General features: G+C 41.5%; 1 protein-coding gene across 3 annotated transcripts in view; it reads right to left on the bottom strand.

Moving 5' to 3' along the window:
* LOC310777068 (kinase suppressor of Ras 1-like) overlaps positions 1–14,447 on the bottom strand; it is a 67,283-nt gene that overhangs the window by 6,381 nt on the left and 46,455 nt on the right. For all 3 annotated transcript variants that reach the window (XM_083637322.1, XM_083637324.1, XM_083637323.1), the window contains 10 exons: positions 12,604–12,716; positions 12,314–12,485; positions 10,177–10,234; positions 9,111–9,165; positions 4,755–5,000; positions 4,046–4,242; positions 3,086–3,182; positions 2,608–2,741; positions 1,210–1,341; positions 325–460 (listed from right to left, as the gene is read on the bottom strand). In XM_083637322.1, the coding sequence (XP_083493448.1) occupies positions 325–460; positions 1,210–1,341; positions 2,608–2,741; positions 3,086–3,182; positions 4,046–4,242; positions 4,755–5,000; positions 9,111–9,165; positions 10,177–10,234; positions 12,314–12,485; positions 12,604–12,716 (1,340 nt within the window). The remainder of the gene's footprint in view (positions 1–324; positions 461–1,209; positions 1,342–2,607; positions 2,742–3,085; positions 3,183–4,045; positions 4,243–4,754; positions 5,001–9,110; positions 9,166–10,176; positions 10,235–12,313; positions 12,486–12,603; positions 12,717–14,447) is intronic.

Genomic DNA, 14,447 nt, shown 5'->3' with positions numbered 1-14,447 from the left:
AGCACAAAATGACCATCATGTACCTGTGGAGGCTTGATAGGGTTAATGACCAATTATCAATGGTCAGGTGCTGAGATTTCTGGCTTTCAAACCTCACTTTCTGGACGTTCCTAATTGGACTTTCTAGGCAGTCTGCTCTAATTAATCGTACTCCTCTCTACTGTGAAAGTGTGACTTCATGACAATTTACAGGCCACATTAATCTGTGCCGTATATCCATATCAATAATCCACCAATAAAGCAATTCAGCCACGATGGTGTTATCATCATAACAGAGCACACGATGGTGTTATCATCATAACACAGCACTGTGGTTAAACTTACCGTTACCTCCTTGCCCAGGTTGGCATCTGCTAGCACTTTCTTGATGCCCTCACCGCTGCCCACAAGCCAGATTTTAGCCTCTGTCGGCTGGTTGGTGATGGGCCAATCCCTGGCCTGCAGTTCATACCAGATTGTGCTAGATATTTAAAAAAAGGTAAGGGAAAGGGAAAAAAAGTGTTGGTGAGTATATAGTACACTTCATTTCTTCCGATTGTGATAATACTTGACACCGATAACATTACAATTTTCAATTGACACATTCCATGGCCGGAAAGCAGCAGGAAGAAGCAAATGACCTCATACATGACATAGATGGAGTGAACAGACTTGAAGGTGTGTCTTTAATGATGTGCTTGTCTTGCCTCGCAAAGCAGCGGCAGCATCGATATGGCTGTGTCAAAATGTGCGGCTGAAGCGGTGGATAAACATTGCACTTCCTTGTAAGTCCTTCAAAATAAAATTGAAAAATAAAATAAAATAGATGTCTCCCGTTAGTTTGGCAGTGGACAGATTTTATTACGAAGGAGTAGCAGCAGGAAATGCTTTCATCAGCGCAGCAGTAACATGGCTCCGAGCGATGAGGAAACGGTCAAATGAAGCAGATATTTGAAAGTACAAACGGAAAGACACAGGAGGAAACATATTATGTTTTGATACTCTATCTCTGTATGGTGCACAAGAAGTGATATGTTTGATGTTTCTGGTTTGTCTGGAATAAATAGAAGAACACCAGTTTTACTGGCAACTTAGTGCCTCAGAGCACTCGAAAACTAAGCAAACATCTACTAGGAGTGGCTGTTAATTTACCTGGGCAGACCACAACCCAAATATAATCAATACATGCCAAGTATAATCAATACATGCCTCAGAGATTTTTGTACGTACCCAAATGCATAGACGTCAGCAGCTTTGGAGAAAGGTAGCTGGTCTTCGTTAATCTCCGGGCCCATCCTGCGAGCGATCTCCGGAGCCAGGTAGTAGATCCAGCCCTGAGGAATCCGCAGCACATTCTCTCTTCTGAACACACACACACAATCAGAATCAGAACCAGAATTATTTTATTTGCCTACTGTCCTATATTAAAAAAAAAAGAAAAAAAAAAAGCGAAATGGCCCAAAAATAACCTTAAAAAAATATATATATATATTTGCCAAGGTATGTTTTCTCTCTCACACACACACACACACACACACACACACACACACACACACACACACACACACACACACACACATTTAAATACTTTTATTTGGATCCAAAGTACAGCAAATATTACAGACCCAAACATTTTAGAAGAAGGCCGCAGTACAGTACATTTATATTGAACCAGACACTGATGCATGTACTTCTTAAGCACAGGAAAAGACATTGCAGCAAGATGATGACTTAATGTATGCAAACTAACATATGTAAGCATGTTTAGCACTCAAGGGTATACAAAGCATCGTCTTCTCCAGATAAAGAGGCTGCCTATAATGGCTGAGATGGAGCAGTATTTAGCAAAAAAATTTGCATCAGGCTTTAGCAGCCTGCCTAGTTGCAGTCCACGGAGCACGAGTTTGTGGACATGCCCCAGACTCCCAAACACAAGCACAATGAGTTGGCAGCTGTAGCCTAGAGTTGTAATATATTCTACCAAGGGCTGATATTTCATGAGTTTGGTTGTGAAGCAGGTGTCCATGTACAGATCAAAAGAGCAGGCTATTTCAATGATGGTGACTGACTTTCTGCTTTCATTGATGAAAACAGTGTCTGGGGTATTTGGGATATTGTGCAGTGTGTTGTTGTCGGTGGTGTTGTGATTGAACCAGTCCAGTTTGACAGTGCTGTGTTTGTGCATTTGTGTTGTATTGTCCTGTACTTCTCTGATGCTGTTTGACACCAGATCCACCAGGCGGTCGTGCCTGCTTATGTAAAGTCCTTTGTATTGGCTGCAGCCGTTTAGGATATGTGCCATTGTCTCTTTGTCGCGGGGGGTTGGGTGTAGGATACAGTGTGGGTCATGTATTGATGGATACCAGGTTGCCAGGTTATATTTTGTTGGTAGGACTTGTAGGCGGGCCTTGATGGCCTTGACACACACACGCACACACACACACACACACACACACACACACACACACACACACACACACACACACACACACACACACACACACACACACACACACACACACACACACACACACACACACACACACACACACAAAGACAACTACTGCTTCTGATGTACATTTTCTCTTTCAGACATGTTTCTAAAAGCCATCAGTGTCTCATGCCTACCTTCCTTCTTGTACCACCCCAGACATCCCGAACAGGCCAAAGTCTGTAATGACCACTTTGTTTGCGTCGTAGAACACGTTCTTAGACTTCAGGTCCTTATGTACGATGCCTTTAGCATGCAAGTAACCCATTCCCTGTAACAGAGATGGGCGTTTTGTCATGTCTTTCAGTAGAGTCATAGAATCATATCATGATGAAATAATGACATCGCTGTTATCACAATACACAATTCTGTTGTCTAAATGATTGGAAAAAGCACGCAAAATGAGATTTGAAACATTGGGGAATCTTATTTGAAAATCACTTTATATTACCATGCAGTTAAAAGCAATGCACAACAGTTTGATGTAGCTAAGATATAGTTACAGTAAGTATATCAATATAAACATATTTTTCTGGTAATTATTTATGATTTTGTGATGCTTATTGTGACATTCATTCACACTGTGATATGAGTTGCAGCTTAAAGGTTGCTTACCTTTACAATCTCCTGAGCAACTTGCCTGATTTTGTTGATGTCTAGTGTCTGTTTGGACTCTCTTACAACAGAGAATAATGTCCGACCTTTACAGAAACTAGGGAGAGAGCAGATGAGATATTGTTACTAAAACTGAATGCACAAATCAACACTGACATAGATATATGCAGGAAAACAAGATACTGCATGCGGTAACAGTCTTAAAACATATACAAGTATAGTGCAGACTGACCTGGTGATGATAGCTAGGTGGGGTGCAGACTGACCTGGTGATGATAGCTAGGTGGGGTGCAGACTGACCTGGTGATGATAGCTAGGTGGGGTGCAGACTGACCTGGTGATGATAGCTAGGTGGGGTGCAGACTGAACTGGTGATGCTAGCTAGGTGGGGTGCAGACCTGGTGATGATAGCTAGGTGGGGTGCAGACTGACCTGGTGATGCTAGCTAGGTGGGGTGCAGACTGACCTGGTGATGATAGCTAGGTGGGGTGCAGACCTGGTGATGATAGCTAGGTGGAGTGCAGACTGACCTGGTGATGATAGCTAGGTGGGGTGCAGACCTGGTGATGATAGCTAGGTGGGGTGCAGGCTGACCTGGTGATGATAGCTTGGTGGGGTGCAGACCTGGTGATGATAGCTAGGTGGGGTGCAGGCTGACCTGGTGATGCTAGCTAGGTGGGGTGCAGACTGACCTGCTGATGATAGCTAGGTGGGGTGCAGACTGACCTGGTGATGATAGCTAGGTGGGGTGCAGACCTGGTGATGATAGCTAGGTGGGGTGCAGACTGACCTGGTGATGATAGCTAGGTGGGGTGCAGACTGACCTGGTGATGATAGCTAGGTGGGGTGCAGACTGACCTGGTGATGATAGCTAGGTGGGGTGCAGACTGACCTGCTGATGATAGCTAGGTGGGGTGCAGACTGACCTGGTGATGATAGCTAGGTGGGGTGCAGACTGACCTGGTGATGATAGCTAGGTGGGGTGCAGCCATGCAGGCGCCCATGAAAAGGATGACATTCTCGTGCCTGGTCTGCCTGTAGTTCATCACTTCCTTCTTGAACACCTTCAGGTGGTCCTGGTTATTGCCGTCGATCTCCAGTAGCCGGATGGCCACCTCCCCGTGCCAGCGGCCCTTGTGCACCTTTCCCCAGCGACCCTGGAGATACAATAGCAGTTGTTTTCTCTCTGTTCATTGAGAAATTTGCGCACTTTCAGCATTTTATGTGGACTTTTGCACACACCTGTCTCTGACAAGTGTCTGTGTACAATGTATTTGCAATGAGTATGTGATTTTGATTCAGCATACTGTCGGTATCTTGAGGTCTCACCACTGCTTTCCAACATTTTTTGAAATTAAACTAATTGGCCGCCACAATTACAGCTCATAATTAAGTTAACAGTCTTTAAGTAACAGTCAAATTTACAACACTACCAGCTGGAATGACATGGGGGGAGATGGCATGCGGCAAGGAAACCACGTGTCGGATTCAAACCCGGGTCGGCCGTGCGAAGGACTAAGCCTATGTGGTACGCTCTCTACCAGGGGAGCCACTGGGACTCACCATTTATTGATCCTTTGGTAAATCTTCTGTGTGCCATACAACAATGTCAGAGAAATAAACTATGACAACTACAATGACCAACAACAACGGCCATCTTTATCTTCACCTTGCCGATGAGCTCGCCCAGCTCCAGCTCTTCGTACGGGATGTCCCACTCCTGCAGGTAGACGCTGGTCTGGCTGGCCTTACGCGAGATGGGGCCCCGCCAGCGGCCCGCCACCCCGCGACGGCACGCTGGGGTGGGCAGCTCCTCCAGTCCGTCCTCCTCACACTCCCCATTGGAGTAGCTCTTCTCTCTGCCGCCCTGGTCAACCTCATCCTCTGCTGGGTAGTCTTCCTCAGCCTCCTCTTCCTAGGAGGGAGGGAGGGAGGGAGAGAGAGAGAGAGAGAGAGAGAGAGAGAGAGAGAGAGAATATGGAGATTTAATATTCAAGTTGATGTGCCTGCAAGAAAAATAAGCATCTTTATTTAAAATCACAAATTGCTTTACAAAGAAGAAAAAAGGAAGGATTAAATCAACAACAAAAGCATTGAAAACAAGGTAGGAAACAGAAAACCATAAAAGAGAAGTCAAAAACAATTATAAAATGACCATTATCTGAAAGTGTATAAAAGCGAGTTTTACGATTATACAGATTTGACCTATCTATTTTTTTCCTTTCTTTTCTAGACATTGGAACAGCTCAAAGTAACGTCTTGTTTTCAATCTAAACTGTGGAACAGACAATAGGAACATAGGAACAACTCCATTATTATTATAATAATACACCTGTCTTTCTTGCAACTGGCTTTTTTACATGAGAATTTGCCAATACAGACAGTATAGAATTCAATACAGACAGTATATCATTCATGGTGAATCAATTAAAGTTCAGAATCACAATCATCTTTATTGGCCAAGTATGTACACATACAAGGAATTTGGTTCTGGTTTGCTTTGCTCTCAAAGTACACGCATATGGAAAAGAAAGAAAGAAAGAAAGAAAGAAAGAAAGAAAGAAAGAAAGAAAGAAAGAAAGAAAGAAAGAAAGAAAGAGAAAGATATTATGCACAAGTCAAAACCAGGCAAGGGAAAAAGACATTAGCTACATTTACAGTAGCTACTATATACAATGAGTGTGGTGTAAAGCAGAGGTTCTCAAATGTTTTTCAGCCAAGGACCCCTTACAAGATAGAAAATATACCGGGGACCCCCTCATTCTGATTTGTGATTTTGGGCTAAGCTTAATTGTTTCCACGGTAACGTGCTTGACTTTTAATTTGATAGGTTTGTTATTAGAATGTAATCCATGAACCATTTTAAATTTAAAGCATAAACTATTTTCGTTGAACTATGAAGATTTTGCAAAAAAATATATATCTATATATTTTTTTTATTACATTACATTTACATTACGTCATTTAGCAGACGCTTTTGTTTTGTCCAAAGCGACTTGCAATATCACAATTTGTCAACAGTACAGAAAACCACTATGCAACACAATCAATGACAGCCAAGATATTTTGATAGACTAGCACCATGTAGGAAGTAGTTTGAGAAGGAATAAGTAACATGTAGCAATTTTTTTTAATAAAAAAAAAAACATATATTTTTTTTTTTTTTTTTTTTTTTACCTGAAAACTTTTCGCGGACCCCCTGGCAAAGTGCCACGGACCCCTGGGGGTCCGCGGACCCCCATTTGAGAACCACTGGTGTAAAGTGTCTATTTCTTCTGAAGTTACTATCGGACATGACTTGCTAAAGCTGCGTTCACACCGACCTATTAAAGTTTTTCGCTGGCATCGAGTTTACATACAAAGTCAATGCAAACGAGCGATTGAGCGTATATTCGCCCGGGAGAAAAATCGCTGGGCGTCCGAGCGACAGAGACAGAGCGATAGGGAGAAAATTTGCTCGTCGCCCGAGATAAAATATCCCAACTCGAGCAAAATTACGCTGGCATCAGTCGCTCGCTGTTCAACGCTGATTGGCTGCCGTGTGAGAGTGAGTCAAGGATCACACTGGCTTGGAACAAACCGCTGGTTTATTGTGTGGCTACAAACCGCATTGACAGCTGATTGACAGGCTGACAGCTGACATGAAGTGAAGTCTGTACTACCGGTATAGAGCTCGCATTAGGAGCACGCTGATAGGCTTAGCTTGTAAACAACTACGGTGGCTCGTAGTGGACAAATATCATGACATTGCGTAACGTTATAGCCCCCAGATGTCCATCAATTATTGTGCCTGTTGATGAGCGATTTAAACACGGCGACAGAGCGATTCCAAAGGGTTCAATCGAGCGACAGAGAGAAAAATAAATATCTCGGTGTGAACATAGCTTAAAGGGTCAGCTTACTCAGTGAGTATAGCTTTACTGTATCCTCTCTCAGGCAGGAAACAAGTTTGTAGATGATTTTATTGACTGGTGTAAAGCTTCTTATCTTAAAATCAATGTCAGCCAAACAAAGCACAGATTGATTTTAGAAAAAGCCCATTCCATCTCAGTCTGCCATATCTAACAACACTGTCGATATTTTGTTAGCACCTACAAATACCTGGGCACCATCATCGACGACAAACTGAACGGGAGGATAACAGAAATGCCTTCCACTCCAGAGCACTGCTTTTACTGAAGACGCTAAACTCTTTTAATGTGGGCAAAACTGACTGTCTCCAAGTCAAAGGGATTTTTGTCTGGGGATTTTGGAATAAGGTCTGTGGTTAACAAAAGCTTATCAAACCTTTGTGTTCAGGTCATCTTCACAAATGAACACCACTTGTGATTTTTGAAGCGTAAATGCGATCACCAAAAATCACGATCATTACATTACATTACATTTACATTACGTCATTTGGCAGACGCTTTTGTCCAAAGCGACTTACATTAACACATTTTTGTCAGCAATAGAGCAACACAGTCAAGATTCAAGATTCAAGTTTATTATTTGTCCCCGAAGGGCAATTTGTGTGCAGCAGACATAAAAAGCATAGCGAATACATGAAAAAACAAAACATGAACAAATTAAAACAAACATGGAGCATGGCAGCAGTTTTCCAGCAGAAAAAGGATCAAGTAAACACAGGATAAAAGTAAAATAAAAACAAAATAAAAACACACCTCAGGGGATCTGTACGATGTACTTAAAAGTAGTAAAGACACGTACAATGTACTTAAAAGTAGTAAAAGACACGTACATGAACTTAAAAGTAATAAGAGTCCAGGACTATTTGAGCTCACATAAATAGGTAGGTAAAAAATAAATAAAGATATATCTCGAATATAAAATATATAAAGAATATTTATAGCAGCAATACCTACCTAAGAAGAGAGACAAGGAGAGAGTGCATCATCTCCTCCGCCCAGCAGCGTTTAAGCTGCACGAGAGACAGAGAAAAGAGAGCGAGACAGAGAGAGAGAGAGAGAGAGTGCACTATCTCCTCCTCTCAGCAGCATTTAAAGCTGTGATGGAAACAGGAACGAAAGACAGTTTATATCTGTTTCTCGTAGCCCTTGGAACCTTTAGCCGAAGGCCCGAAGGGAGCAGCACATACTCTGGACAGAGAGGATGAGTATCGTCCATGCGAATGGACATGGCCTTTTTAAGCACCTGTTTGTTAAAAATGTGGTCCAGGCTACTAAAATTTACTCCGGCTATTTTTGATGCCGCTCTCACGATCCTCCCGAGAGAGTTCCTCCCTTGAATACCAAGGTTTCCATACCAACAGATAATAGAGAATGAGATTACAGACTCGATATAGGCACAATAAAATAGTTTCATCAGAGTCCTGTCAACCTGGAATCTAGCAAGCTTCCTTAGGCAAAAGAGACGTTGTTGACCTTTTTTGCACAGCATTTCACAGTTTAGATCGAACTTCAACTTGCTGTCAAAAATAGTGCCAAGATATTTATAATTTGTCACCAAGTCTACTGGTTGCCCATGGACAACACTGTTCTGGGGAACTGGGGAGGATCGTCTAAAATCAACACAGATCTCTTTAGTCTTTGAGACGTTAAGTTGGAGGAAGGCTTCTTCACACCAGGACAGAAAATCATTTAAAACCTGGCCATGACCGACCTCATCCCCATCAAGCTAGTCTATCACAGCTACAACTTCTGAAGAAATAGTGGTAAAGTAAAGTTTTTTTTGTCTGGTGTACTGCCCTGTAGGCCAGTACCAGTGTCTTGAATTTGATGCGTGCCGAGATGGGAAGCCAGTGAAGGTCCCGGAAGACGATCGCCAGAAAACGTTTCAAAAATCCTAAGAGTAGTGTTCGTTTGTGAAGATTATCTTGCTGAACACAAAGGTCTCAGTTTCATAAACTTTAGTTATGCTCTGTACGCTGTGACAGAATTTGAATAGGGTATAATAAAGATTTATCATATCAGTTCATCATAGTTTAAGTTTCTCGTGACCAAACATGCAGTGTTGCTTACCACTTCCCCTCCCCCCCCTGGAGAATTTGACTAGCAGTACTTACCACTTCTCTTTGCTGCCCTGTAAGCTGTGTCTCGCCAATGGACAACTGTACAACTCTAAGAAGAAACAAGAAATTGCATTCAGTAGGGTTGTTTTCACATGAGCATCACATCTAACAGTACTGCGTTAAGGCCAAGTCAAAAATGTTTAAACATTTTGTAACTAGTGGTAAATACAAATGACCCCCGAGTCTGTTATCAGTATAAGGCAATGACCAGTAGAAACAAAAAAATCAACTTTGAAGAATATTATTGCTAAACTGTAATTAAACACGCTGAAGATGATGCGCTGCATGGCCTAAAGGACAAGCTTTGTGTGACTCTGCTCAATAAGTGAATCATTTGCTGCAGTTAACCCAGATAACCCAGTTAATAAATAACTCAAGTTAACCCAGATAACGCAGTTAATAAATAACCCAAGTTTTCAGTTTCAGTTCTGTACCACAGAAAATGGCGTGAGCAACACTGAAACGGAAAACATGCTTGTGCGTCAGCCTCCACTTGGAGGAGCCTTGCCGGCGGCAGCTAGTCCTATACTGTATACTCGAACATCAGCTTTGACGAGGGGGTCGCAAGGGAGTCCCCAGCAAAATGAGTGAAATTGTGTGATTTCACTCAGATTTCAATGACTAGAAGTTAGCCCAAGGAGAGAATGCAGTGCATATAATGAATGAAGTATTTATTTGTCCGTTAGGAAAATTGGTTTGTACGTCATGGTCGTTGGCAAAAAGGACATGAAAAACAACAGACAAGATAACAGCACAAGACAACAACAAAAATTATTGGCAACATCAACACATCACAAGATTGGGCTAGGAGAGGGGTTGGGTGGGTGGTGCTGGGTGGGTGGTGCTGGGCGGGGGGGGAGGGGGTATCAGAGTCCGTTTATTAGTCCAATGGATGTGGGGATGAATGTTCTGTTTGTCCTTGTTGTTCTATGGAGTGGGGTTCTGAACCTGAGAAAACGGTATACTTGGTCATAGCTTTACAGTTACAGTGTCTCTGTCATGTGGAGTGGTGTTACAGTGTCTCTGCATGCAGAAAACATGTGATTGTGTTGTCTCTTACCCAGAGTCCTGGTAGGCACCAGAATGTAGACCAGCAGAATACAGAGAGGTGGGAACATCTGTTGTGAGAAGGACAACTTCAGAATACTGTAACACGTTTATAAACACTTTTAAGAGGTTATTCAAAGAATTCAGACCAGAGGTTCTCAAAATCCAAGTTAGTCCCAGCGACCCATATGGGAAAATTTTAGTTGTTGATTTAATATTGAATAGTAGAACTGTCAACTAACTTTCACAATTACTTTCATTCTCAATCAATCTGTCGATTATTTTCTTGATTAATCGATTAGTTGTTTGTTTGGTCTATAAAATGTCATAAAATGGTGAAAAATGCAGACCAAAACTATCTAAAGGTGATTATGTTATGTTCATTTTCTAACACTGGTGAACCCCAAACCACACTTTTAGAACCACTGGTTTACCACTGGTTTAGACTGAATCAATGTTCATGTCACGATCCTACATTGTCAAATCAATATCCACTGAATATTTCTTATTTCACAGACCACACAAAGTAACGCTTCTCAGTTCACTTTTTGGCCACCAGGCGGCAACCGTGAGCTACAGTCAACACACCGGCTTAGACAACACTGCTGCTCAGGCCAACCACACCCACAACACAGTGAGCAGCAAGGTAAATAAACACACAGTAACAACACAGTGAGCAAGGTAAATAAACACACAGTAACAACACAGTGAGCAAGGTAAATAAACACACAGTAACAGCACCTGAATGCACTGAAAACGGACCAAATTACCCATTTTTATAAAAATGTGTATTCATTATTTTGTCTGGTATACATTATTCTTGGCAGGTAAATTATTTTAGTTTACCAGACATTGGCAGGTGAGCCAAAGGGATAATTTCAGATAATCTTGGGGGCCAAAAAAAAGTAAGAAGAAAGAAAATAACAGCATAACCAGTACCGTCAACTAAACACCAAAAAGATTGAATTTAGTATTGTGGGAAAAACTACACAAAAAGTGGACTAGTGTAGAGCTGCAACAAGTAATTGATTAATCGATTAGTTGTCATTAACTATTAAATTAATCACCAACTATTTTGATGATCGATTAATCCGTTTGAGGAGTAATAATAATAATAATAATAATAATAATAATAATAATAAAGTCCAAAGTCTCTGGTTTCTTTACTCCTCTATGACAGTAAACTGAATATCTTTGAGTTGTGGACAAAACAAGACATTTGAGGACGTCATCTTGGGCTTTGGGAAGAACTCATCGACATTTTTCACCATCTTCTGATATTTATAGACTAAACAACTAATCGAATAGTCGAGAAACTAATCGACAGATTAATCGACAATGAAAATCATCATTAGTTGCTGCCCCAGACTAGTGTTAACTCACCAGACTAGTGTTAACTCACCAGACTAGTCTTAACTCACCAGACTAGTGTTAACTCACCAGACTAGTGTTAACTCACCAGACTAGTGTTAACTCACCAGACTAGTGTTAACTCACCAGACTAGTCTTAACTCACCAGACTAGTCTTAACTCACCAGACTAGTGTTAACTCACCAGACTAGTGTTAACTCACCAGACTAGTGTTAACTCACCAGACTAGTGTTAACTCACCAGGAAAGACAAACCGCATTCTAGGCTGAATATAACAGGCAGCTATTGGGGAGGATGGGGCATGATTGGAGGGTGATGAGAGTGAGAATGGGAGTTAGATGAACAGCAAGATTTGAGGGGGAAAATCACATCCATCATCCCGCAAAAACCTATAGCTTACACATCCTATAGCTTACACATCCTATAGCTTACACATCCTATAGCTTACACATCCTATAGCTTACACATTCAACACCCAGAGGCAGAATCCTGCATATCTACATAGACAACAAATTAGTGAGTTAGGACTGTGTTAGAGAGCTGCACCCAGGCAAGCAAGACATAATAGACCCTTTTGATGGGGGCCATTTTTGTGTCGAAAAGGCAGAATAAACACAGGTGCAAGCAAAACACAGTTTTTTTGCTTGCAGCTGTGTTTACCCTGCCTTTTTCGACACAAAATAGCCCCCGTGAGGAGGGTCTATTAGTTCCAATAGTGAATCGATTGATGAGATATTGATCAGGTGTGTGATACTGCGCCAGGGCAGCAGGGGGCAGACCTGGGAAGTGGAAGCGGCTGTCCCGGGAGCCCTGGGGCGAGGGGTTGGGCGGCGGCGTGGCGCTGACACTGGGGGGGTTGCTCTGCGGGAACGGGGCTGGGGAGGAGGGTGTGGAGGAGGTGGCTGACGAGGGGGTACTGCTGTCCAGCTGGTTCAACATGGGGGGGAGCTCCTGGGCAAGGACGCACACACACAGGGGTGAAGTCACAGCAAAACACAGCACCTCTGTATAAAAGCCACAGCAGATCAGAGCTCTCGGTGGAAGGGCACTTGAAGACGTATTCTCTTACCTTTTTGGTTATCGCCTTTGGTAAAGTGCCAAAGTGCAATGGCAGCTCTGCGGTGCGGTCGATCTGATTGTTGATATCCGACGGCACTGATTCTGCCCTGCGGATTCTTGGCACTTAAAAGTCAAAGAAATAAGGTCATTCGGGTCACATGGCACTATGAAGTAGGTTATTGTAGTAATTCAGCATGAGGCAAAACCGATCTTTAGAATAAGCATTTTCTACATTCCTGTTAAAAAGGTACAATTTAACCTATTTATATCCCATAATGAAAATGAATATATCTGTGGGGGGTTGACAGTGTAGTTAACAAAAGTCAACCATTACTTCATCAGGTGATGAGATTTCTGGTTTTCAAAACTCACTTTGTGTGAATTTTGATGTATTCGGTATCGGCTACAAATGATCTAATCAAGCTCATTTATTTCTTCATATAGATTATCTCTAGGGATGGGCATCGAATTTCGAATTTTCGAATAATCGTTGTTATTATCAAGGTCGACTTTTATTATTGAAAGTCGAAATTCGAAAAGAAAAAAAAGTTAAAAAAAAAAAAAAAAAAATTTGTGTGAGTGAAATGTTGCATTGTCTCCCCTGATTCTAAGTATAGTCGAATCGCTTGGTTTGAGCAAGTAAAAAATCCCTTGTATAAGCATTTTAAGCAAGGTTTATGGAAAAATGAATGGCGGATGAAATCCCATGAAGAGGGAGAGGGGGTGACTTTGGCACCCCTTTGGCACTCAGACCTGAGCCTACTAAATATTTAATGAACCACTCGATTGTCAAAACTGTTTTTTATTTTCGAAAATGTCAATGTCATGTAACATGTTCTTTACTTCAGTGGTGCAATGCTTGTTTGAGCTAAAAATCCACAGCAGAAGCTTTTTCTATTAATTAATAAAGCCTTAGACGTAGAATCAGGGGAGACAATGCAACATTTCACTCACCAAAAAAAAAAAAAAAAAAAAAAATACATTTTTAATTTTTTTGACATTTTTATTTTTATTTTCAAAATTCGATTAAAAGTCGACTTTGGCCAGCGAATTTCGAATAGTGTTTTTGCTAGAAATGCCCATCCCTAATTATCTCCAGTGTTGGGAGTAACTAGTTACTAAGTAACTAGTTACTAAGTAACTAGTTACTGTAACTTAACTACTTTTTTCAGTAACTAGTAATCTAACTAATTACTTTTTCAAATTCAGTAACTCAGTTACAGTTACTAAAATAGTAACTGGGCTAGTTACTAGTTACTTTAGGACATGAAAATAACGGACAACTTCAGAGGATTACCCAGTTTCTGATCCTCAGACCTAGTCCGGGGAGAGAGCTGCAGCCAGAGCCCCAGAGGCTAAGGACCTTGATAGGCTATAAGCCTCCCCAATAAGCGAATGTTCAATGCCACACTGTGGCACAGCAACAGTAACATAATGTGTGCATTAATAACAATCGAAGCAGACTTTTAAAAGTAACGCAAAAGTTACTTTCCCTAGTAACTAATTACTTTGAAGTAACTGGTAACTTTAAAGTAATTAAATTACCTTTTGAGAGAAGTAACTAGTAACTGTAACTAATTACCAATTTTCAGTAACTTTCCCAACACTGATTATCTCCCCTGATCGATTTATGATAGCTGATGGAAAATGTATTTGCCGTAAACAAAGCATTGTCCAATCCCTTATGGCAGCGCACCGCATGGTGAGAAAGCAGCCGGGAAACAGTCATGTCCGTTAATTGTAATGTTTGAAATGGAATTCTTAGAACCTAACCTATATCATAAAAACCCTCTCAAGGTAAAAAAATAAATAATACTAATCCCAGAACCACTAGCTGGAGCTGCTGCAGTAATG

Source organism: Poromitra crassiceps (assembly GCF_964638095.1).
Source record: "Poromitra crassiceps genome assembly, chromosome: 5".
Classification (NCBI taxonomy): Eukaryota; Metazoa; Chordata; class Actinopteri; order Beryciformes; family Melamphaidae; genus Poromitra; species Poromitra crassiceps.
This window is presented reverse-complemented; position numbering and strand designations above follow the sequence as displayed.